The sequence below is a fragment of the Phyllostomus hastatus genome, unplaced genomic scaffold (genome assembly GCF_019186645.2).
Source record: "Phyllostomus hastatus isolate PE091 unplaced genomic scaffold, TTU_PhHast_1.1 phas_contig_34, whole genome shotgun sequence".
In the NCBI taxonomy this organism is placed as follows: Eukaryota; Metazoa; Chordata; class Mammalia; order Chiroptera; family Phyllostomidae; genus Phyllostomus; species Phyllostomus hastatus.
The window spans coordinates 16,458,912-16,482,202 of NW_025333857.1; the positions used below are offsets into that span (position 1 = coordinate 16,458,912).

The following is a 23,291-nucleotide window of genomic DNA, read 5'->3' on the forward strand; positions in this document are numbered from 1 at the left end:
TAAACTGCAATGCCTCAGAATGTGTCTGTATTTGGAAATAGTACCTTGAAGGAAATAATTTAGTTCAAATGAGGCTCTTAGAGCAGGCTCTAATTTAATGTGACTAGTGTCCTTAAGAGAAAAGGAGATCAGGATAACCAAGAGATCTCAGAGATGCATGCACACAAGGAAAATGCCACATGAAGAGACAATAAGGAGGCCGCCACATGCAAGCCAAAAAGAGAGGCCTCAGGAGAAATCAATTACGCCAACATCTTGATGTTGGACTTCCAGACCTCCGAACTGGGAGAAAATAACTTTCTGTGTTTTCATCTCCTTACACCGTTGTACTTTGTTATGAAAGTCCTAGCAAGCTAATAGATGAATTACCTGGAGGTCTTCTTAATATGCAAATTCTGATTCAGTAGGTCTGGAGTATAATCTGTATCTACATTTCTAATAAGCTTCCAGGTGATACTGAGCCCGCTGGTCCAGGGATGACACTCGGAGTAGCAAGGAGCTGGGTTATGTTGCAACAATTTTTACCCTGAAATGACAGTGGCTTAGCAAAATAAAGTTTACTTCTTGCTGTATATCTAATGTGCCTGGACTTGGGGGAGGGCATTCACATAGCCATTCAGGAACTTAAAATTGCAATGGTTCCATTACCTGGAGTGTCATTTGTTACCAAGTCAGGGAAAGAAGTTGTTGAAAGGCTGCCCGTGAACTATTCATCATTACCTTAGTATGAAGTGATGCATGTAACTTCTGTTTGTAACTCATTGGCCAGACTAGTTATATGGCCTTGCCTAACTGTAGGAAGTCTTGGAAGTGCCATCTTCCTTGTGCCTAGAAATTAGAAGAGACCTGGAATCAGTGGGATCTAGTAATTTTTACACTTCATTCTGATTTTAGCCTTTTAGACATTTTACTGTTATCCAGCTAAGTAGGAACAGAAACATACTTTTGAGAAAATGGAATGGTAGTGTTTTTACCTTAAACCCACTAAACTTTATGTTGTAAACTGATATTTGGGGTTGTGAACAAAACCTACGTCCTCAAAATGTTATTAAAGACTCTCTTTGTTGTGGGATGTCTTCTTTCAGGGACTATTCAAGATGCAAATCACTGGAGGAAATGTTAAAGAGATATTTATTATTCTTAGTCCATGTATTCTTCTATGATATTTTGAAACATAAACTTACTACCAGATACCATTTCCTTACAGGTTTAGAATATATTTCTAAAAACTGCAATCAAGCTGATTGCACGTCTTTGAGGAACTATAAAGTCTAGTTTCCATAAAAGAAGCCTAGAAGGAAGACAAGGATTGGAGTTTTGCTCTTGCAGATGTCTCTGCAAGATGAAAACCTTAGAGACCAGAATGTGGAAATGGTGGGAACAGGATGGGATGGGCAAGAGGTTTCGACACTGCTTTGTAAAGTCTCCTCTCTAAAATCAGGAGTCATGGTATCCTACTTCAGACCATGAAACAAGTCTCAGCAAGTTAAAATGAATGAAATTACATAAAGAATGTTCTGTGACCATACAGTATTAAATTAGGAATCAATAAAATTAAGCTATCTAGAAAATATCCAAATAGTTTCAAAGTTAAAAACACAGTATATAATCTATGAAATTAAAAAAGTTAATCACAAGAAGCAATAGAAAATATTTTCAAATAAGTGATAATAAAAGGCAATATATTTACATTTGTTGGGTATAGCTAGAGCAGTGATTAAGATTAAGGGAAATTGGTAAATTTCAGAGACTGTGTGAGAAAGAATAAATCACAAAATCAATGATCTCTGATCAACTTTAACTGTACTTGAACAACAATAAAAAAAAGAAAAAAAAAGGACTTAGGAGAAGAAAAAAGTAAACCCAAAATTAATTTTTAAAAAGGATATTCTAAAAATAAGAGTGGAAACACATGGAAATAGAAAACATACAAGCAATAGAGGAAATCAGAAACATCAAATTTGGTTGATTGAGAAGATTAATAAAAAGATTAATAAAAATGATTAGGTAGACTGATCAAAGAAAGAAATGAGAGAAAAGGAGCTACTAATTCAGGAATTAAAGAAGAGTCATTTTGACAGATCCCCACAGACATTAAAACAATAATAAAGGGCTATTATAAATTACTTTATGCCAATTAATTTAACAACTTAGATAAAATGGATACATTTTTAGAACATATTTTATTAAAACTGATACAATAAAAAATAGGATATCTGAATAACCTGTAGCTGCTAAAGACATTGAATTTAATTTAATCCTGTTTCTGAAAGAAAACTCTGGCTCAGATGGCTTCACCGGTGAATTCTATAAAACAGTTAAGGAAGAAATAACACCACTCTCACACAATATTTTCCAGAAAACATAGAAAGAGAATGCTTCTCAGCTCATTTAACGAGTCTAGCATCATGCTGATCTAAAAAGCAGGCCAGGTGATTACAAGAAAATAAAATTATAATGAATGTCTCTTATGAACACAGATACAAAATTCCTAAAAAAGTAGCAAATCAAATTTAATAATATAATATTTCACCAATGGATTTATCACAAGAATGCAAAATTTCTTTGTTTTCAAAATTAATTATTAATTCACAGCATTAGGAGATTAACAGAGAAAAGTCCTATGATCATTTCAATAGATGCAGAAAAAAGCATTTGACAAAATTTGACTCATTTATGATTTTTAAAAGATTTTATTTATTTTTAGAGAAGAAGGGAGGGAGAAAAAGAGGGAGAGAGTATTCCATTGTGTAAATGTACCACAGTTTTTTTATGCACTCATTTGCTGATGGGCACCTAGGTTGCTTCCAGCACTTGGCTATTGTAAATTGTGCTGCTATGAACATTGGGGTGCATAGGTTCTTTTAGATTAGTGTTTCAGGTTTCTTAGGGTATAATCCCAGCAGTGATATTACCAGTCAGAGGTAGTTCCATTTTTAGTTTTCTGAGGAAATTCCATACTGTTTTCCACAGTGGCTGCACCAGTCTGCATTCCCACCAACAATGTACTAGGGTTTTCTTTTCTCCATATCATCTCCAACACTTGTTGTTTGTTGATTTGGTTACTATAGCCATTCTGACCAGTGTGAAGTGGTATATCATTGTGGTTTTAATTTGCATCTCTCTGATGGCTAGTGATGCTGAGCATCCTTTCATATGTTTCTGGATCCTCTGTATGTCCTCCTTGGAGAAGTGTCTGTTCAGGTCCTTTGCTCCTTTTTTTAATTGGTTTGTTTGTCTTTGTGGAGTGGAGTGGAGTAGAGTGGAGTTGAGTTGAGTGTTGTGAGTTCTTTATACATTTTGGAGATCAAACCCTTGTCAGAGATATCATTGACAAATACATTTTCCCATATGGTTGGTTCTCTTTTCATTTTGCTGATGTTTTCTTTAGACATGCAGAAACTTTTTATTTTGATGAGATCTTACTTGTTTATTCTTTTCTTTCTGTCCCTTGCTCTAGGGGACATATCAGTGAAAATATTGCTGTGTGGAATATCTGAGATTTTCCTGCCTATGTTCTCCTCTAGGGCTTTTATGGTGTTATGACTTATATTTAAGTCTCTTATCCACCTTGAATTTATTTAAGAAAAACAAAGTTGATAGACTTATACTTCTTTATTTTTTCCAAAAATTTTTAATTGAATGTGTTGAAGTGACATTGGTTCACAAAACCATACAGGTTTCAAGTGTACATCTCAATAAAACATCATCTGCCCCCTGTATCGTGTGCCCATCACTCCAAGTAGTCTCTTTCCATCCCATTTCCACCCCCTTGCCCACCTCCACCCAGCCCCCACCCCCATTTCCCTCTGGCCATCACCACACTGTTTTCTGTGTCTCTGCATTATGTGTACATGTCTTTTGCTAACCCCTTCTTTTTGCATCCAGTCCCTACCCTGTCCCTTGCCTGTGACAGCTGTCAGTCTGTTCCATGTTTCTATGCCTCTGTTTCTGTTTTGCTCATCAGCCTATTTTATTTATTATATTCCACATATAAGTGACATCATATGATATTTGTCTTTCTCTGACTGGCTTATTTCACTTAGCATAATACTCTCCAGGTCCATCCATGCTGTTGCAAAAGGTAAGATTTCCTTCTTTTGATGGCTACGTAGTATCCCATTGTGTAAATGTACCACAGCTTTTTTAACCACTCATCTACATATGGGCACTTGGGCTGTTTCCAGATCTGAGCTATTGTAAATAATGCTGCAGTGAATGTAGAGGTGCATATATTCTTTTGAACTAGTGTTTTAGGATTCCAAGTTTATATTCCCAGAAGTGGGATCATTGGGTCAAAAGACAGTTAGTTCCATTTTAATTTTTTGAGGAAATGCCATAGTATTTTCCACAGTTTCTAAACCAATCTGCATTCCCACCAATGGTACATGAGGGTTCTCTTTTCTCCATGTCCTTGCCAGCACTTGTTTTTTACTTATTGATGATGGCCATTCTGACAGGTGTGAGATGGTATCTCATTGTGGTTTTAATTTGCATTTCTCTGGTCATTAGTGATGTTGAGCATCTTTTCATATGTCTATTGGCCATCTGTAGGTCCTTTTTGGACAAGTGTCTATTCAGGTCCTTTGTCTACTGTTTAATTGGGTTGTTTGATTTTTTTTGGTATTGAGTTTTATAACTACTTCATAAATTTTTTATATTAACCCCCTATCAGATGTATCAGTGAATGTGCTCTCCCATTCTGTGGGTTGTCTTTTTATTTTGTTGATGATTTCCTTTGTTGTGCAAAAAATTTTTAGTTTGATGTAGTCCCATTTGTTAATTTTTTCCTTTTGTTTCCCTTACCTGGGTAGATATATCCAATAAAAAATTGCTACGAGCAATGTCCAAGATTTTGCTACCTATGCTTCCTTCTAGGATTTCTATGGTTTCAGATCTAACATTTAAGTCTTTGATCCATTTTGAATTTATTCTTGTATGTGGTGTAAGAAGATGGTCTATTTTCATTTTTTTTGCATGTGTCTGTCCAATTTTCCTAGTGCCAAGTATTGAATAGACTGTGTTTAGTCCATTGTATGTGCTTTCTTCCTCTGTTGAATATTAATTAACTATAAAGGGGTAGGTTTATTTCTGGGCTCTCTATTCTGTTCCATTGATCTATTATGTGTTTTTATGCCACTACCATGCTGTTTTGATTACTATGGCTTTACAGTATAGTTTGATATTAGGTAGTATGCCTCCTCCAACTTGGTTTTTCTTTCTCAAGATTGCTGTTGCTATATGGGGCTGTTTGTGGTTCCATATACACTTTTAAAATATTTGTTCTAGTTCTAGTTGAAATATGTCATTAGAATCTTGATAAGAATTGCATTGAATCTATAGGTTGCTTTGGGCAATATAGACTTTTAATGATGTTAATTCTTTCTATACATGAACACAGTATGTGGTTCCACTTATTTAGATCTTCTTCAGTTTCTTTCAAACAAACTGGACAACTGGATGAAATGGATAAATTCCTAGGAACATACAATCCTTCCACATAAATCAGGAAGAATCAGATAATCTGAATAGACAGATTTTACCTAGTGAAATTGAAGCAGTAATAAAAAAAAAAAAAACTTCCAACAAACAAAAGCCCTGGACTGGATGGCTTCAAAAGAGAATTTTATCAAACATTCCAAGAAGAACTAACTCCTCTCCTTCTCAAACTATTTCATAAAATTCAAGTGTATGGAAGGCTCCTAAACTCATTTCATGAGGCCAGCATTATCCTAATTCCAAAACTAGATAAAGACACCACAAAGAAAGAAAATTATATGCCAATATCCCTGATGAACATAGATGCTAAAATCCTCAACAAAATATTAGCAAACTGAATACAGCAATGCATCAAAAAGATCATACACCATGATCAAGTGGGATTTATTTTGGGACTTCAAGGCTGGTACACCATTCACAAATCACTATCTGTGATTCACCACAGAAACAAAATAAAGGATAAAAACCACATGATCATATCAATAAATGCAGAAAAAGCATTCCATAAAATCTATCATACATTTATGATAAAAACTCTCAGCAAAGTGAGAATAGAGGGAACATACCTAAATATAATAAAGGCCACATATGACAAACTCACTGACAGCATCATACTCAATGGGCAAAAGCTATAAGCATCTCTATAAGATTGGGAACAAGACAGGGATGTCTGCTTTCACCTCTCTTATTCAACAGAGTATGCAAAATCCTAGCCACAGCAATCAGACAAGAAAAAGAAATAAAAGGCATCCAAATTGGAAAGGAAATAGAAAAATTGTCTTTATTTGCAGGTGACATGATACTGTACCTAGAGAACCCCAAAGATTTCACTGAGAAACTATTAGAACTAATAAACAAATTCAGAAAAGTAGCAGGATACAGAATTAATATCCAGAAATCAGTTGCATTTTTATATGCCAAAAATAAAGTAACAGAAAAGGAAATTAAGAAAATAATCCAATCCACAATTTCTTCAAAAAGAATAAAATACCTAGGAATAAACCTAACCAAAGATGTAAAACACCTACATGTGGAAAATTATAAGACACTACCCTTTTTTAAATTGGATTGTCTTCCTGGTGTTGAGTTGTATAAGTTCTTTATATATTTTGGAAATTAACATCTTATCAGGTGTATCATTAGCAATATGTTTTCCCTTGGGTTCCCTTTTTATTTCATTGATGGTTTCTTTGTGCAAATGACAGCATCAACAAAGTGATGATCAAGACATTTTGGAATTTGTAAATAGTGATCAAGACAAACACTACTTATAAGATAAATGTGCAAATAGTGATCAACAAAGTAGTGATCAAACAGTGTGGGATTTGTAAAAGGAAAGACAAATCTAGCAATAGAACACACAGACAAATAGATAGTCCAGACATTGATTCACATAAATAAGGTCAAATAATTTTTGCCAAAGTTACAAAGGCAATGCAATGGAGAATAGAAAGTCTATTTGACAATTGGTTCTGGAACAATAGGATATCCATATGAAAAACAAAAACACTGATTTTTACCTCACAGCATATGCAAAATTAATTTGAGGTGGATCACAGACCTAAACATAAAAAATAATAGTATAATGCTTCTATGACAAACTAGAAGAATGTGTTTTTGGCTTTGTATACATAAAAATTCCTTAGATAGGATATAGAAAGAAATAACTATAAAAAGAAAATATTGATAAATTGGACTTCATCAAAATTAAAAGCATTATTATGAAATGAATAAAATGCTATGGACTGTGAAAAGTATTCACAATATAAATATTTAACAAAGGACTTGTATCCAGAGTTTTCAAAGGACATCTATATCTCAATAATAAAAAGAGAAATCAACTTAAAAATAGACATTAGAATTAAATAGATACTTCATAAAGGAAGATATGTGAATGTCCACATGAAAAAGGCCTCAAAATGATTAGTCATTAGCAAATGCATAGTAAGCCACTTTGAGATACCTTTACACACTCACCAAAACTGTGGAGTGAAAAAAGCTCACACCAAGAGGTAGCGAGAATATGGAACGACCAGAATTTTCACATATTACTGGTGAGCATGTAAAATGGTACAACCCTTCTGGAAAACTGTATGGCAACTTGTTATGAATTATACATCTCTCTCATGACCATGTGATTCCATTGTTTATTTACTCAAGAGAAATAAAAGCAGGCCCACAAAAGAATTTGTCATGAGTGTTCACAGTTTTTCTCATAATAGCCCAAACTGGGATCAACCCAAATGTCTATCAACAAGGAGAATAGATAAACAAATTGTGATGTACTCATACAATAGAATACGATTCAGCAGCAAAAGTAACAAGGCACACAGCATGGAGAAAGCTTAAAAACAGTAGGTTGAGTGAAAGAAGCCAGACACAAAAAAATAGCTACTGTGTGATTCCATGAGTATACATTTCTAGAAAAGGCACACATATGTAGTGATAGAAATTAGAAAAGGTCTGGTCCCTGGCCTGAGGGAAAGTGGATATGCCTTGGAGAGTTTCACAGGGAACTAAGGGCATTAAAAATGTTCTACATCTTAATAGGAATGTGGATTATACAGGAGAATGCATTTGTAGAAACTCAACACTTAGGATTTGAACAGGACTCTGTAGGCAAATTATACCTCACTGAAACTTTATTAATATAACAAATGGTAGCAGGGGTTCTATCTTTATGGTTCTATCCTCCTGAGTGCATTGTAAAAGTAGTTTTGGAAGACACTTAGGGGAACTTTTCAGTTCTCATCTTCATTTTTTTAAAAGAAGGAACTATCTGTAGAACATGGTGAATTGGAAGTGCTTTCATCCCACCACCTTCCCATCTTGGAATGTGATCACTCTGCCAGCTGCTTCTAAGGGAGACCAGCACCCAGGATGTGATGCCAGCTTCTAAGACAATAACGGTGTGACCTACAGAAACAGACCTGGTTTAGATTCCAAGCTCCAACACTGACTCTGGGGCAGAGGACTTAGTTTCTTCTTAGCCTTGACACCCATCCACTTTTGTGAAATGAAGAGAATTATCTCGCCTTTAGTGTCATTGAGAGGATTAGTGCCCAGCTCTCCCCTTGGTTCTTTCTGTGAAATCTTTCCCAGGTTTCCTGACTCTGGTTTTTCCTACCCCACCGCTCTTACTACTGTACTTTTCCTTCAAAGCACTCATTGTAGATGCAATTTTGTATTTACTTGTGTGAATATGTGACTGGTGTCATTCTGCCCCCACCCTCCCCACACCCCACAGATGATAGGCAACTCCAGAGTGAGGGACCTGTGTAATTTTGCCCAGCAGCACCTAGTACCATGCTTTGCACATGGCAGGTAAGCAGTAAATGTTTCCTGAAAAAATGATGACTGGCAAAAGCAAGTGAACCCTCCTCTAGTTCCAGATACACACCACTCCCTCCACTTCTTTCCCTCCAGGCTGCCTTTTGTCATTCATTAGTTTGTCATTGCCACTTTTTACTTGCCTTACAATGTGTGTGGTAAAAAAAAATAGAGAAGGGGAGTAGAGGGGGTCAGGTGTTGGGGACTGGAGGAAAGATTTATCTGTTAATGGCAGCCTCAGAGAGATAACCCTGCCCTGAAGGAGCCCAGCATAGGAGTCTTGGATTCAGTGTTTCAGAGAGCTGCAGCCGTCTTTATTCCTCCCTAGGAACTTTTACGCTGGAGGGCACTCAAGGCCGCCTATCACTGCTTTCCATCGCGGCTCAGGGGTTTCATGTTTATCTGTGTTACTCATGTGTTGGTCTTGCACCGCCTTCCTGAGTGTTCTGGGGAGCCTGAGTTGTGAAACCCGCCTATCTTTTGGCAAGATTTGCCTTGTTAAAAAGGGGCAACATGGCAATATATTGTTACACTACCTTCACTGCTGCTTTTTTATCTTTTCTCTGCCTTCTGAAAGTGTGAAGAGAGTGAGCTGTTAAGATCTCATGGGCTGGGCATGCTCATGGCGGCAGGCTCCTCTAAGAAGATCTATCCATGGTTTTAGTATTCAGAACTTTAAACATTTAGGTGGAAATGTATTTACTTTCTTCTTTTCAGTGTGTTATTTTGAAATAACTGTACATTCACCAGTAGTTGCAAAACAATTATACAGGGAGATCCCATGTACCCTGCACCTTACTTTTTATTTTTATTTATAAATGTAATGCATGAGCATTATAAAATTTCAGAGTACAAAGGCATATAAAATGCAGGTTCCTCTCCATTAATAGAGCGGATATCCTCCTAATATTTATTCTATGCATAAACAAATGTATGAATATGGTTGAGTCTTTTATCAGATATAGGGTCATGCTATCCAGTAGCCCTTTCTCTACCCAGAATCTAAGTAAAAAAGTCTTCCCATGTCAGCGGCCATAGCCACCACACATTCTTGCAAATAGCTACATCAAAGAAAATATTTCAAACATGAGTATGTTCAGAAAATGTGGCAATTTTTATAAACTTACTAAAAAATGTTAGTATAATTTTAGAATGAGCACACTTCAAATCTAGACCTATCTTAAAACAAACAAAAAAGCCATTCTCTAGGGGAAGCTCAGAGTCTGTTCCCAGTTTCAATCAAATTGTCTTTCTCTGGAAGAAACACCTGCCTTTGAGACAAGCTGCAAGTGGGTCACAATTGGTGTGTCTCCATCTTTAATAACCAGTGTTTCCATTCTTTTAACTGCTTAATCTCCTTGTTTGCTACTTGTTTCAAGAATGGCCTTTTTTCAGCATGCTGGACATGACTCAGAGTGTTCCTTTGGGAACCGTTAGGGATGGATTGCATCAGTCAAATCAGGTGAGGAGTGTGGCAGTGGAAAGGTGACAGGAAGCCACTGCAGTGGGTGGTGGGGAGTAGGGTGCTCCCTAGTGGGCAGGCACCACCTGTGCTCAGTCTGGATTTCCTTCCAGAGGAGACACCACAGGGTCACAGACCCCCTTTGGACAGCATCACCCAGAGAGGATGTAGAAGGTACAGTGCTGCTGATTGTAGCTGGCTGTTCTGATGGGTGCAGGTCCTGGAGGTGCAGGCCTAAAGGCTGGAAACCCTCGAGGTCCACACTTTGAATCCCTCTCTTCTCCTCTGAGCTCCGGTCGGGAGGGCTCTGACTTGAGGGGATTTCAGTATATGACAGCACCAGCGGGGGAGGGAAAATAGCCCATAAAATGGCCATAGGTCTCCTCCGGAATCCTCAGAGAGAGGGAAAACTGGGGCTGCCTTCCCCAGAGGAGAATCAGAATGACTTACTGCTTCTGTGCCCCACTCTACCCTCCATTCCACACATTCTCTTCTCAGTTACCCTCATGCTGACCCTAGTCCCAGTGGAGAGCTCACCACACTTTCCTGACCTGAGTGAGCTCAGTCTTTCTTCCAGGTCTGGGTAAATGACTGGATTTTTTGTCTGACTATTGGAAAAGATTCACTTCCTGCTATTAGCTGGATTTGCCACTCTCCCATTATTTTTCTGTTTTGGATCCACCAGACTGACCCGCCCCTCCCCACCCCATGCCTGGGACCCAGGAGCCATTGTTGACTCCTCTCTCTCAGCTGCACATCCAACTCCTCTGTTCTCCACAGTCAACTCTGGACCCCTGTCACCACTGCCTGAGTTCAGCCATTCCTTTGACAAGTACCTGAGTGTTTGTGCACCAGTCCCTGGACCTGGAGGGTGAACAGACACAGACCTTGTCATCCCTGCCCTCTTAGAACATATGGTTTAGGAAATTAGTCATTAACAGTTTCTCCTGTTTTCTCACTGAGCTTCTGTATTCTCTGAGCTTTGGTAACGCAGTTTATTCCCCACAGAGTCTCCAGAATATTAAAAAAAACAAAAACAATCAAAACCCAAAACTGACTCTTAATCCCATCTCTCCCTGGTGGTAGGAGAAAAGAAGCACTGGATGAAGAGGTGAGAGAGAAAAGGCTGAATTTTAGCTCCTCCATTGTTCATCTGTGTGGCTTCTGGGAAGTCTCCATTCCTAACCTTGGAAATGCTTACAAATTTTAGTAATAACTAAAGCTTGGGATGGAGCTTTACATGGTTTTAGTTAATCCTCAGACTGATCTTTGAAGGATGCTATTTTCAATCTCCTTTAATGGGTAAAGAAACTGAGGCACACAAACCTGAAGTAACTAGTTCCAAATTATGCAGCTAGCAAGTGGTAGACCAGAACCAGGACTAACTCCCCAAAGGGGAGCTGTTTGCTCTACATGCTGCACTATATTCTATTACCATACACGTGAGCATGGGGTTCACACACTCGGCGCAGTATCACATCAGATTAGAATAGAGCATCAGGGCTAAAAGGCTAAAAATAACATACATCACAATAAAATAGTTTAATAAAATGATTTTCCAAATAGCATCTAATCTTACAGGCTTCCATGGGTCAGGAGCCCTGACTAGTGACCACTCACCATTCAGGGGTCTCTGAGGGAGGAAGGCCAACCCCACAGCCTGGGGATGGACAGGAAGCCAGCAAAGGCCCTGAGCAGGGTCAGTGCCAGCAAACTGGGCTTGGGGGTCCCTACCAAAGGCTGCAGGTGTACCCCAAGGGCTTCATTTTGCTCATTATTCTTTGCCCCTTTCTCTTTCTCTTTCTCTTTCCATAATCTATGACTTTTTCTTTTCCCTGATTATCTATTTTTAATAAGTTTTTGAATCTCTCTCTTTTGGACAGAGAGGGAGTTGTTTTTTCCTTTCCTGCTTTCATTCTCTCTTAAACATTAGCTATATGATTTGGATCAGACTGCGGGCCTCTATTTCCTTATCTGTAGATAAAGTATGAGGGTAACAACCACATGCATAGCTGTTGTCCACCAGACACCATGTTAAGCACTTTACTTACAGTAACTGCTATAAACCTCATCTCAGTTACATGTACTTCATTATTCCCAATTCCATTTTCCAGATGAGAAAACTGAGGCACAAAAGTTAAATGACCTACCTCAAGACACCTGGCTGGTAGGTGTAAACACTGTGATGTGAATCTCGCCGCATAGCTTCTGAGTCAGAGCCCGGGACCACCGCCTGTGCTGCTTCTCAAAGAGGGGACAACTGCAAACCACCAAGAGCAGTGTGTGGCCCCTGGTGGCTTGTCTGGGAGTGTTAGTGTCTTCTGACTCAGCTCTAGGATGATTCCCAGCTTATTTGCCAATGAGAGAAGAATCAAAGCAGTCCCAGGGCATAATTAAGCAATAATTGATGATTGTTTTGGGCTAAAGATCTGGCTTTTCCCAAGCTTTTACTCTGCTGAGTGAGGTGCAGAGATCAGGGGCAGGACACTGGAGGTGCACGGTTGAAAACCTGGTGGGGGTGGAGGGAGGAGACTGGGAACTGGGGAAAGAACACTGGGCAGAGGCAAACGGAAAAAAGAATTTTGGTGAAAAACTGAGATTTGGGGTGTTTTAGGGATTTAAGCCAGGTGGGTTTAGCAATATTCTACCAATTTCCCTGCAAAGCTTCCTCATTTGTCATTAGTGCTTTGGGAGTTTCTAATTCATGTGCTGTTTTTAAACATCTATTGGCATTTAGGTCTGTGTCAGGTGTGATGGGTTCAGCTACTGCATCCAGTCACACTGGCTTCCAGCTGGGAGCCCAGTTTGCCTGTCTCTTCAGTTACAGACCACCTTGTGGTATTGTGCTTCACTTTATCGCACTTCACAGGTGTTGTGCTTTTTACAAACTGAAGGCAGGATCCTCCACCAGCAAAAAGATTACAGCTTGCTTTGCTGCGGTTGTCGTGGTCTGGAACTGAACCCGCAGTCTTTGCAGTATGGCTGTATATCGGCAAGCTGAGAAGCTCCGCCCTCATTGAAAGGCATCCAGCAGGACTCCACTTGGTGAGTGGCCAGCCCCTGGGCATGTGTCTTGTGACCACTTCCCCAATTCTGAGTTTGTGTCCTTTCTAGCTCTGCCAGGGATCCCCAGTCACCATTTCGCTGGCATTCCCTAGCCGAGCGAGTGAAGTGCACAGACCTGTCATTTCTACTCTGGCCCTTTGTTCCCCCCAGGTTCACACATTTGTACATAAATGCTGCGGCCTCTCCGCCACTGGTTTCAATTTCTGATTGCTTCCTTTGTCATCTTCCATCATTTCCTACTTGCATTGTCAGCCACTCAACGGAGGTGTCCCCACAGCAACAGCGACAACGGATATCTCATCAGGCACACCTGTGTATTAGCCATGCAGTGTGCCAAGATTATTACTGGATTCTGAGGCAGGCAGCAAAGTGTTGGTGGGTTCTCAAATAGTGTTCCCCAACCAGCACCCCAAAGCCAGGCTATGCCCTGAAAGAGCCCTTTGCAGCAGAGAAAGGTAGATGGGGGGTCTTCCTTCCACACAGAGCACCTGAGAGGTGGACTGTGGCTGGGGAGAAGGAAGAAATGTGGAAGCCACATCGGCCCACCAGCTGCCCTAAGAGTTCTCTGGAAATGCATGTGGAGTGAGGTCCTGGGTAGCCAGAGGAACACCTGCCTGAGCCCATCGCTTCCCCTAGCCCTGCCACAGCAGCTGGACCCCCTCCTGCCTGTCACAACTGTGGGTGAAGACAGTTGTGAAATGAATGAGGCAGAGCCTGTATCCTATTCATCCCTGCAGCCCCAGTGTCTACCGTGGGATCTCTGGCACACAGTAGGCATTCAGCGGTGCTGCGATTGTCTGAGAAGATGAAAACAGATTATGATTACCATTAATGAATTTATTATCCAATCCTTGCCCAAAAGAAAAAAATACAAGTAAGGATTGAAGAATGGAGTAGGGAAAGAGAAAAAAAGGAGGCACTGGGCCCATGGGGTACTTCAAAGGCAGAGGCCTGGGTGGGGCATTCCAGTTCCCCCGCCCACTCGCCCAAGAATAAACAAGACATCCACGAGGAGGGAGAAACCAGAATCCAGGCCATGAGGGGATCAGCGGGTTGTGCAAAGAAAGGCAGGTTGTTTTGCTGCCAGCACAGAGTCAGGCCACCATAAGCTCCTATCCTGTCTGACACTGGCTGACTCGTCTCCCCAGTGAATATAAAAATACTCGGAGGAGTGGCTCTTCCCAGCAGTTGCTATTCAAGTTCGGAGTTCACAGGCGGAGAAAGTTGCCTTTGCAGCCTCACACAAACAGCATGCAGAGAAGAGAAAACGCCGGTAATAACAGCAATTTTTTCCCCTTCACTTTGACCAAATCAACTAGGCATTTGTCCTTTTAAATTGTCTGCAGCAAATGTAACTTCTAACTATAAGTTATTCAGAGACTACTGGCAGTGCACACTGATGAAAAAATGAAGAAAATCTGAAGTAAAAAAAAATACCATGAGAGGGGTTGATCGGTTTTGGGAGTATGCTGTAGGGGCCCTGAAAGTTGCTATCTCCAATCATACAGATGTCCTTGCCTTTTTATATTTTAACAAAAGAAAGATCAGGAATCATCCATCTGCTTGTTCTAGCCTGAATTTCTGATTGCAGTGGTGTGACTCTTTAAGATTCCTCCTAAAGATTTTTACCTGTTAGGAAGGAAGAAAGATTATTCAGAGCAAGTTGCTTCATTAGCAAATGTTAGTTTCTGCTTTCTGCGTATGTTGGTTGGAAAAGCTAGTTCAAAGCCCAGGATGAAGCAAAAATGTTCAGAGCCGAGGAGAAAGTGAACCCTCTCCAATAGGACAGAGACAGACTAAGTGAAGAATGAAGTCTAGAGTTGGGATTATGGGCAAACCTGACCCTTCCGTTCTCATTTTTAATAGATCCTCTCTAGGTGAAGCAAATAATATTTCTAGGCCATCTTCAGAAGGCAGTGAGCATCAAGCCCAATGCCTCCAGACTAAGAAACTCTTCTCCAGGCTGATTTCCCCTTGCAGACGGCAGGGCTCTTCTTGAACAGTGATTTCAAAGAGTTAAACTGCTTCCATATGTCCAGCATGAGAATGGAGTTTGTAGCCTTTGGCAACCTCGGCTGAATCCAGCTGCAGCTGCTACCTGTGTGTTCTACTCTGTGTGTGAGTGTGTGTGAGTGTGTGCACGCACACCCGCGCACCCAAGTGTGCAGTGACATCTGAACCATGTTCTGACTGTGTCAATGAAACTGTTATGTCTTTGTTGGGGGAGATATTAATTCTGAGCAATTACAGCTCCCTCTCCCCTCAGTCCTTCCCACCCCTCCCCTCCCTTCATCTGCTCAGCAAGGACCATGGACCATGTCAAACAATATACAACAGAGAAGAATGCAAATAAACTTTAGTCTGCATAGCCCAGCAAAGCAGTTAGCCGCCCACTTGCAAGATACTTAACTCTTGTACACATGATACACAAAGAACGCTAGCTACTTTCACCAATCCCTTCAGACCAAAAAAAAAAAAAAAAAGCTAAAAGAACTGATCCTTGTCTTTCTATCTGTGAGGTTGCAGTTCCTCCTGCTAATACAGGAGCTTTCCCATGATGCAGTGTGATAAGGATTGGCCTACATGTAGTCCAGAAAGCAACCGCCGATGTTTCCTTGATTAGGTGTCTTATCTTCCATTGAGCTGCATCTGATGAAGATTGCTGACAGCATAATGGCTGGGAAAACATCGGACAGCTCCATAAAATGGCAGCTATGTTATGACATGTCAGCCAGGACCTGGTGGATGGTAAGTTTAGCCTGATAACATTTTTTCCACCCACCCCCAAAACTGCCCCCCTCCTTTCTTTTGAGCTCCTCCTTTATTGTTCCATGCACGTGTTATAAAGTTCGCTGCCTGCGGAAAGTTCAAGCTCAAGTTGTGGGAGCCTGGGGTGCTTCTGCACACCAGTGTGCTAGATAGGATTTCCCTGCTATTGTGGCCAGGGACATAGGCCTTCTTTTTGAAAAGAAAGGCAGTGTGAGTTTTTGTTCACTTTTTTTAAAAAAGAAAAATGCAAACGGTACAGTCTCGGCCCCAGGCTGGCCAGTGTGAAATGTATGGAGGTGGGGCAGTCAGTGGGGGACTGGAGCCTTCTTGGCTAATTGTTCTTGTATTAGTCTTAAAACAGAGTAATGTACTCCTTTCTTCGGCTGCTCTGAATAACGATTTTGATAGTGTATTGTATCATGTTGTGTGCAGTTCCCTCATCAGTATGCGACTGTCCCCCACGCTTCGCCTTAATTTGGAATCCACCTCCCTTTCAATGAATACTGTAACTGGAGCAACCACTGATTACTATGCCACTCAGCGTAATTAAATTTAGTTAATGAGGATATGCATATTCAGTTCATTATTTTTCTTTGGTTGGGCAAATGTGTGTGGGTTTGTTGTTGCTTTTTTTTTATTCCCATATTTGTTCAGCTGCAAACTTGGGAAAGAGGGGAAAAAAGCATGAAAATTCAAGATATTGATGAATCCTGTGATTCAACTTTAAAAATAATATTGGGAGGAGAGAAGTCGTAACTTACTTTAATCAGAATGTTGGGATAAGAGGCAGTTTTGGGAAAGAAAACCTTTCACATCAAAAAAAAAAGTGCTACATGAAAAATTTCAATCTACTGATTTCTGGTGTGTGGACAATGGTCTCTCACACACAATAGTCATGACATGAACGGGGAAATCTGCAGGCAACAATTCCAGTATGAATATTAAATTCATTCTGGGGTTAATTCATCTGAACATTTCTTTTCTGTCTCTCTTTCTTTCTTTCTTTCTTTCTTTCTTTCTTTCTTTCTTTCTTTCTCTTTATCTTTCTTCTTTCTTTCTCTGTTTCCTTATGCTCCTTTCATTTATGTCTTGAGTCCTTTTGCTTGCTTGCTTTGATAATTATTATGCTTACTGCACGGGCTGTTTTCTCACAATTAGTACAGTGTGAGACAATGGGCACTTTATTCTAGGTGGGGAGGGGTATGGCCAGCCCTGTGGTCAGCCCACCCCCAGTGCCCAGAGGGAAGGGAGCGCCTTCTGAGTAGTCCTGGCTCCTGGCATTGCTAGCTGGGCAAGAGGGTTTCTCACTAATGTGTTTGAGTTTCCCAAAAAGTGGATGTTACGCTGTTACTGCTAGGATCTTCCTGAGAGCCCAGTATACAGAGAGGCGGCACTGCACACTGCAGCACTCCTCGTGCGTGTTCTCATTAGCGTGCGATGTGTGAGCTGCAGGGAAACTTTTCTGCCGCTGCTACTTGTTGCTGTTTTGAGCACTGTCTCAGAAAGAAAGGCCAGTTCCTCAAGAAGAGAGAGAAGCCTGCCTCCCTTCATTTCTCTTTCTCTCAATCATTTTATTCCAAAGTGATGTCAAACTCTACAGTGGCATATTTTCATTTGTGGTTGTATCTCCCACTAGACTTAGCACTGTGTGTGTCTGTGGGTGCAATGAACTCTTGGAATAACTGACAGATATTGCAAAGTGTTTATGTAACAGATTTGCTTGATGTGACTGTACCAAGACCTGGAAGTGATGTTTTAATAGTTACTGTGTGTCTTAACTATTATTATTCTAGGCTGTTGCCAGAAGTGAGTTTAAAATCAGTATTTTTACTAACTGAAACATTTTTCTGTTGGAAAAGGTATGGTTTTACACTAAAATTTTTACTTTAAAATTGGGGTCCCTATGGGTACAGTGAGATGATCACTGTAAATATTTTACTGTTAAATTTCATCATTCTCGTTTTGCACAGAGAGGTCATAGCTTCTGAAGAGAAGTGTGTTGTGAATATTACTGTTAAGGCTTTGTGTAAGCTGATTATTTATAGGTTAAAATTACATTATTTTATTGTCTGAGGAGATGAAGAATATGTACAGGGATGGGTTTAGAGATAAAATGTTAAGTACAAAGTTTTGGATGAATTATTTTTATATTTAGTCTTTATTAGGTTACATGAATGATATGTAAGTTTCTTATTAAGGACAATTTAGTTGTAATAAATTTTGTTAATTTGGGGAAAATGTCTGAGAGATTGATATTTAATGTGTCATCGCAAACTTGGAATGACAGATGCTTTGTGGAAAACATGATTAACTAAACTAAATGATTGTTTATCACTAATAATACACTGGGAGAGAGAGGGAGGTGTGTGGTGGCTACTTTGCTGATACTCCCCTAGTTTGGATTTAAGGAATCATTTTAAAAGGTGTTTTAAGGTTCTTACGAACTAGTTTATTGTGACTCTTCTCTCGCCATGACACTGCTTCTTTTATTTTTACAGTTACTCTGGGGTTTTTGTGTAAGAAAGGATATCGTATCCTCATTTGGTTTAATCAAATGAAATTTTAGTAACCAAATCCTGAATTCCAAAGCTGCAGTGTTAAAGGACCCGGCAATTGCTTCCTGACTTATTGTCTGTTTCATTTAGATTCTCTTACTGTGTGACAATGATCATAAATTCTACTTGACAGGGAAAAAACCCAAACAAGACATAGTTGTCCAATTCTACATCTGTTTTCCTTCCTAGATAGGCATGTTTTAGTAAAACAGAGGGAGGAAAACCATTTTATTGAGACAGCTAAAAATAAACAAGTACAAGAAGAGTAAACTCTTTTGTGTATGTGTGTGTATGTTAAATATCATCTACATACATGCAGTTTTTAAAATGATGCATATGTTTTACTTCTTTAGATTATTTCACATGTAACTATTTTTAGGGAAAAATCATGTGAACAGTTTAAGTTCAGTTGGTTGGCTATATTTAGAATTGTGCTAATGTTCTTTCACATTATTTAAAACACCACTTATAAGTATTAATGATGTATCAGATAAATAGCACTGTTTCATTAATGGTTATCAATGATGCCATAGTTTCCTTTTGAACTACCGGAAAATAAAATTAAAAAATTTGTTAGTATCCTCCATTCTATTTTTTACTGATTTTTAAAGCTCTCCGTGAGACTTATTAGAACTTCTTTGTTAGCTGCTGGGAACACCAGGTGCCCAGTGCACGTCGGACACTTTTTCTCTGAGTTTCCTGAGTCTAACCCTTCGATCCCATCAGAAGCAGGCGAGAACTCTTGTGAATTTACCTTAGTCATAAAGAGTAATTATTTAGATGTTAAGCCATAAAATTAATTTGAAAAACAAGTTGTCGGTCTATGAGACTTGAAATTCTCATAGTCTTGTAAATGTTAGTAAAAGCAAATGGGTCTGTAAACATAAAAACTGAACTGGAGCTCGTATTATCTAAGGCACAAAGGTGAGTCTTGATTGAGCACCAATTAATCTACCCAATTTTAATGTACTTTTTATTTTTCTTGAAAAAAATTTACTTTTTGAGAAGTTGGAGTGTTAGAATATTAAACGGGTACCTTATGCAATTTTATTATTTGGTTTAACACAATGTTAAAAAGGTGACAAATTCATCCCTTTTTTTACTGTATTTAAAAAAGTCAAATACTATACCCTTACCAATCTTAAGTAAATAATTTAACAACAAATTTCAATATAGGTATGAAAACACTGAACAGACTTTTTATGGCAAATATTTCTCTAAAGTATTTGAGAAGTTGAGGTGAACTTAGGTTTATTATTAACTATTTTCAACCCCAAATCCTAAAACTAATGTTTTTTCTTACAAGTGCTGCTACTAGAATATTTTATCTATATTCTACATTGCTAAAAGCCAAAGGGGTCCTAAACAGTCTGGTTAATATGCCAAAAACATATGTGAGAAAACCCTTGCCTAGACTAACAAACATGTTTAGACTTTTATGGTAATCAATCAGCCAGGCGAAAATGTGTCTAAAACTCAAAATTCTATATTTAATTTCAAATTTTATTTCCAATAGAAGTATAATTGAATGTAGGAATGTAATTGAAACCGATGGACCCCATACAGATAACAACCACATCAGCTAGTTTCCTGAGATGTCTGTACATGGCCCCTGTTTCCAGAATTAGAAACTATAAAATTTGTTTCATTCACAGATATTTATCAAGAACTTACTATATTCCATGTAGTGTTCTAGGTACGGGGACACCCCAGGCTCTCTGTTCATTCTGGAATCACACCCAGCTCCCACTGGTGGAGGCAGGGAACACTCATACTAATGAAGGCTTCTGAGTGATTTCTTTTCTCTCTGTAATGTTGGTAAATATGTAGATTTTACATTTGTAGATTTGTCACTCATTGTCTAAGGTAGTTAATGCACCTTTCCATTACTCTCAGCCTCATTCATAGGTGAATGTTAACCTTACCATTACTTAAGACATTTCCTGTACAATGAATGATGTGGATAAAACTAATAACTTACTATCTGTCCTTGTGTAAAGAAACAACAGTAGTGATGATGATGTCTGAGTGAAAAAAATGACTTGGACGTTTGTAAATAACGTTAACACTTTTTTTAACATTTTAAGTTTTCTCATAGATTGCATTTTTTTAAATTATACATCTTCCATACCTATATTCTTTAGTGATGCATTTTCATTTGTAATATTATTTTAGCATATTTAAATAAAAATGAGCAGTATGGAAAATATGGTTAAATACATCGATGTTCTTCTAAGATACCTTCTGACCTGTGAATGATTTTTATTTAATTTTCCATGATTTATTTTCACTTACATGTTTGCAAAACAAATGTAACACATAAACTTTGGATAAGTTAATATCCTTTGGATTATGTCTCAGTAGTGATTAGATGGTTGTTAATTTAATCATAGGGTAAGGAAACACAAGCACCCATCTATCCTCTTTTCCAGTTCTTTTTTGGACACGAAGGGTCATGTTCTCAAGGACTGTTATCTCTGCTATCTATGGGAAAGACGGTGTTGAGTTTCCAGGGTTGAGACTAGTCAACAAAGAGAGACATGGGGCTCACACGTCATGGACAGGGTATTTCTGGAACATAGCTGAATGATGTCAATTACCACCTTTAGGAATTTTTAATTCCTTGAGATTATTTTGTGACATTTTGTGTATGATGATTTGTAATGTGTATTTTGAGGGGTTGAGAAAATGAGCTTGGTTATAGGAAAATATACCAGGCTAGTGAAAGTGAATTACTTTCTTCTGCTGCATTTTAATGTGTAAATTAGACAGGGTAATGCACCTTCAGTTCAAAAATTCTTTTCAGAAGAGGTTCTGTTAAGGAATATATGTGGCTATAATATATATTTCATTAACTTTATGCATTTTAAGTTTTATTGCATTTTAAATGCCTAGCAAAGGCCCATGAGTATAAAAAGTACTTGATAAATGTTAGTTATGATAATTATGATTTCAATTTATACTTAGTATGCTTTATAATGGGACAGATTTAGCATATCATGTAATGGACAGCTTTAATAGTTTTTATTTCTCACTTTCTAACATAAATTTTAATCGGACACCTCTCTTAAAAATGACTTTATTCACAAAGCAATTATTTTTTTAACTTCTTGCCACTATGTTCATTTTCTGAGGTTATAACATAATGGATATGTTTATGAGCACAGGGCTGAATCCTGGGAAATGTAGATTTGGTGACCTCTGGCAAATGAATTTGCTCCTCTCGCGGCTGCTGGAGCCAGCTGTAGAGTGTAGATAATCGTACTCATTACTTGTCGCTCCAACCTGTCGTGAGGATGAATGAGATGGAGTTGGTGAGGCACCTGGTGAATGCAGTGTAAATACCAAGTTCGAGGATACATACCCAAGGGGGCTAAAACAAGCTGTGTCTACAGGCTGGGACCTGAGCACTTAGTAGGTACTCCAAACATATATGGGATGGGTTAAGTGAATGTAACTAGCATTTTCTATGGGGCTTTCATAATCATATTGACTTTATGAATTGATACATTGTTTTGTGAGAACTGCATACATTAAATGAGTCCTAAAGATTCAGTATTTTCCATTTCAAATTGTAGCAGATTTCTTTAAAGCCAAGCCTCCAGAAGTATCTCCTTGTGCTTAGTGAGATTCGGTGGCTAATGTTACTTGTTAGCTGCGTTTTAACATTAAATACGATGATTGTAAGAGTAAAAGAAATCAATGGTTATGAGGTCTTCCTATTTGCCAGGTGTTTGCCAGGTACTTTGGGAGGCAATCTGTATCAGTAAAATAGGAATTACCAGCCCCACTTTACAGATGAGGACACTGGATTCAGCTAAAGCAACTTGATGAAGTGGACTCCCTAGTAGAACGGGAAGGGGATGCAAGAACCCTGAAATCTGCAAAGCCCAAAAGTTGTCTGCTCCTCCCCTAGGACCCAGCAATAGACTCATTCAATGACCTGGGTTATGACATGATTTGTGACCACGGTCAGGTGTTTTGCCGTGGTCTGCTCTGCACCTGCCTCCCCCTCCAGCATCAAGCAGGACCTCTTTGGGAGGCCCAGCCCTCCCTGTGTGTTCAATGGGCCGGTTTGCTCACCCTCGAGCTCTGTCTGAGAATGGTGCAGCTCTGGGATTGGAGGTGGCTGGATTCTTTGGAAATGTGATTCCATGCATCTTTTCTCGAGACAATTAGACTCGCTATAGTCATAAGCCATCTGGGGGAAATTTTTTGGAAAGAAATTGGCAAGCAAAGCATTTCCATTTTCAGGTTTTGATGATATCTGTTTACCTCATGGGGCTCTTGTGAAGCTCCAATGAGATAATACATAATAAATGACTTGAAAACTGTAAAATGCAAAACGAATTGAAGGTACACATATTATTATCTGGTGGTGTTAAACATGGGTGGGTGAAAGAAAGCTTCCCAGAATTTTGCCAGTGTTTTGGAGCATGAGATAATGGTAAATTTCTACCAGGCACAGAAGAAAATGCTGGCTGTCTCAACTGTCACATGATGCTCTTTGCAAATTCCCCTGCTAAACTCTGAGGGATTAATCCTTCAGATAACAGTGTGCTACCAGCTCACCAACATCCCATGCAATTGTAGTGATAACAGTACCCACC

At 39.0% G+C, this 23,291-nt stretch overlaps 1 protein-coding gene across 6 annotated transcripts in view; it reads left to right on the top strand.

Moving 5' to 3' along the window:
* Nucleotides 1–15,994: 15,994 nt before the first annotated feature.
* The window catches only part of NFIB (nuclear factor I B), a 429,811-nt gene continuing 422,514 nt past the window's right edge, over nt 15,995–23,291 (top strand). For all 6 annotated transcript variants that reach the window (XM_045840343.1, XM_045840349.1, XM_045840344.1 and 3 more), the window contains exon 1: nt 15,995–16,105. In XM_045840343.1, the coding sequence (XP_045696299.1) occupies nt 16,010–16,105 (96 nt within the window). In that variant the 5' untranslated portion in view covers nt 15,995–16,009. The remainder of the gene's footprint in view (nt 16,106–23,291) is intronic.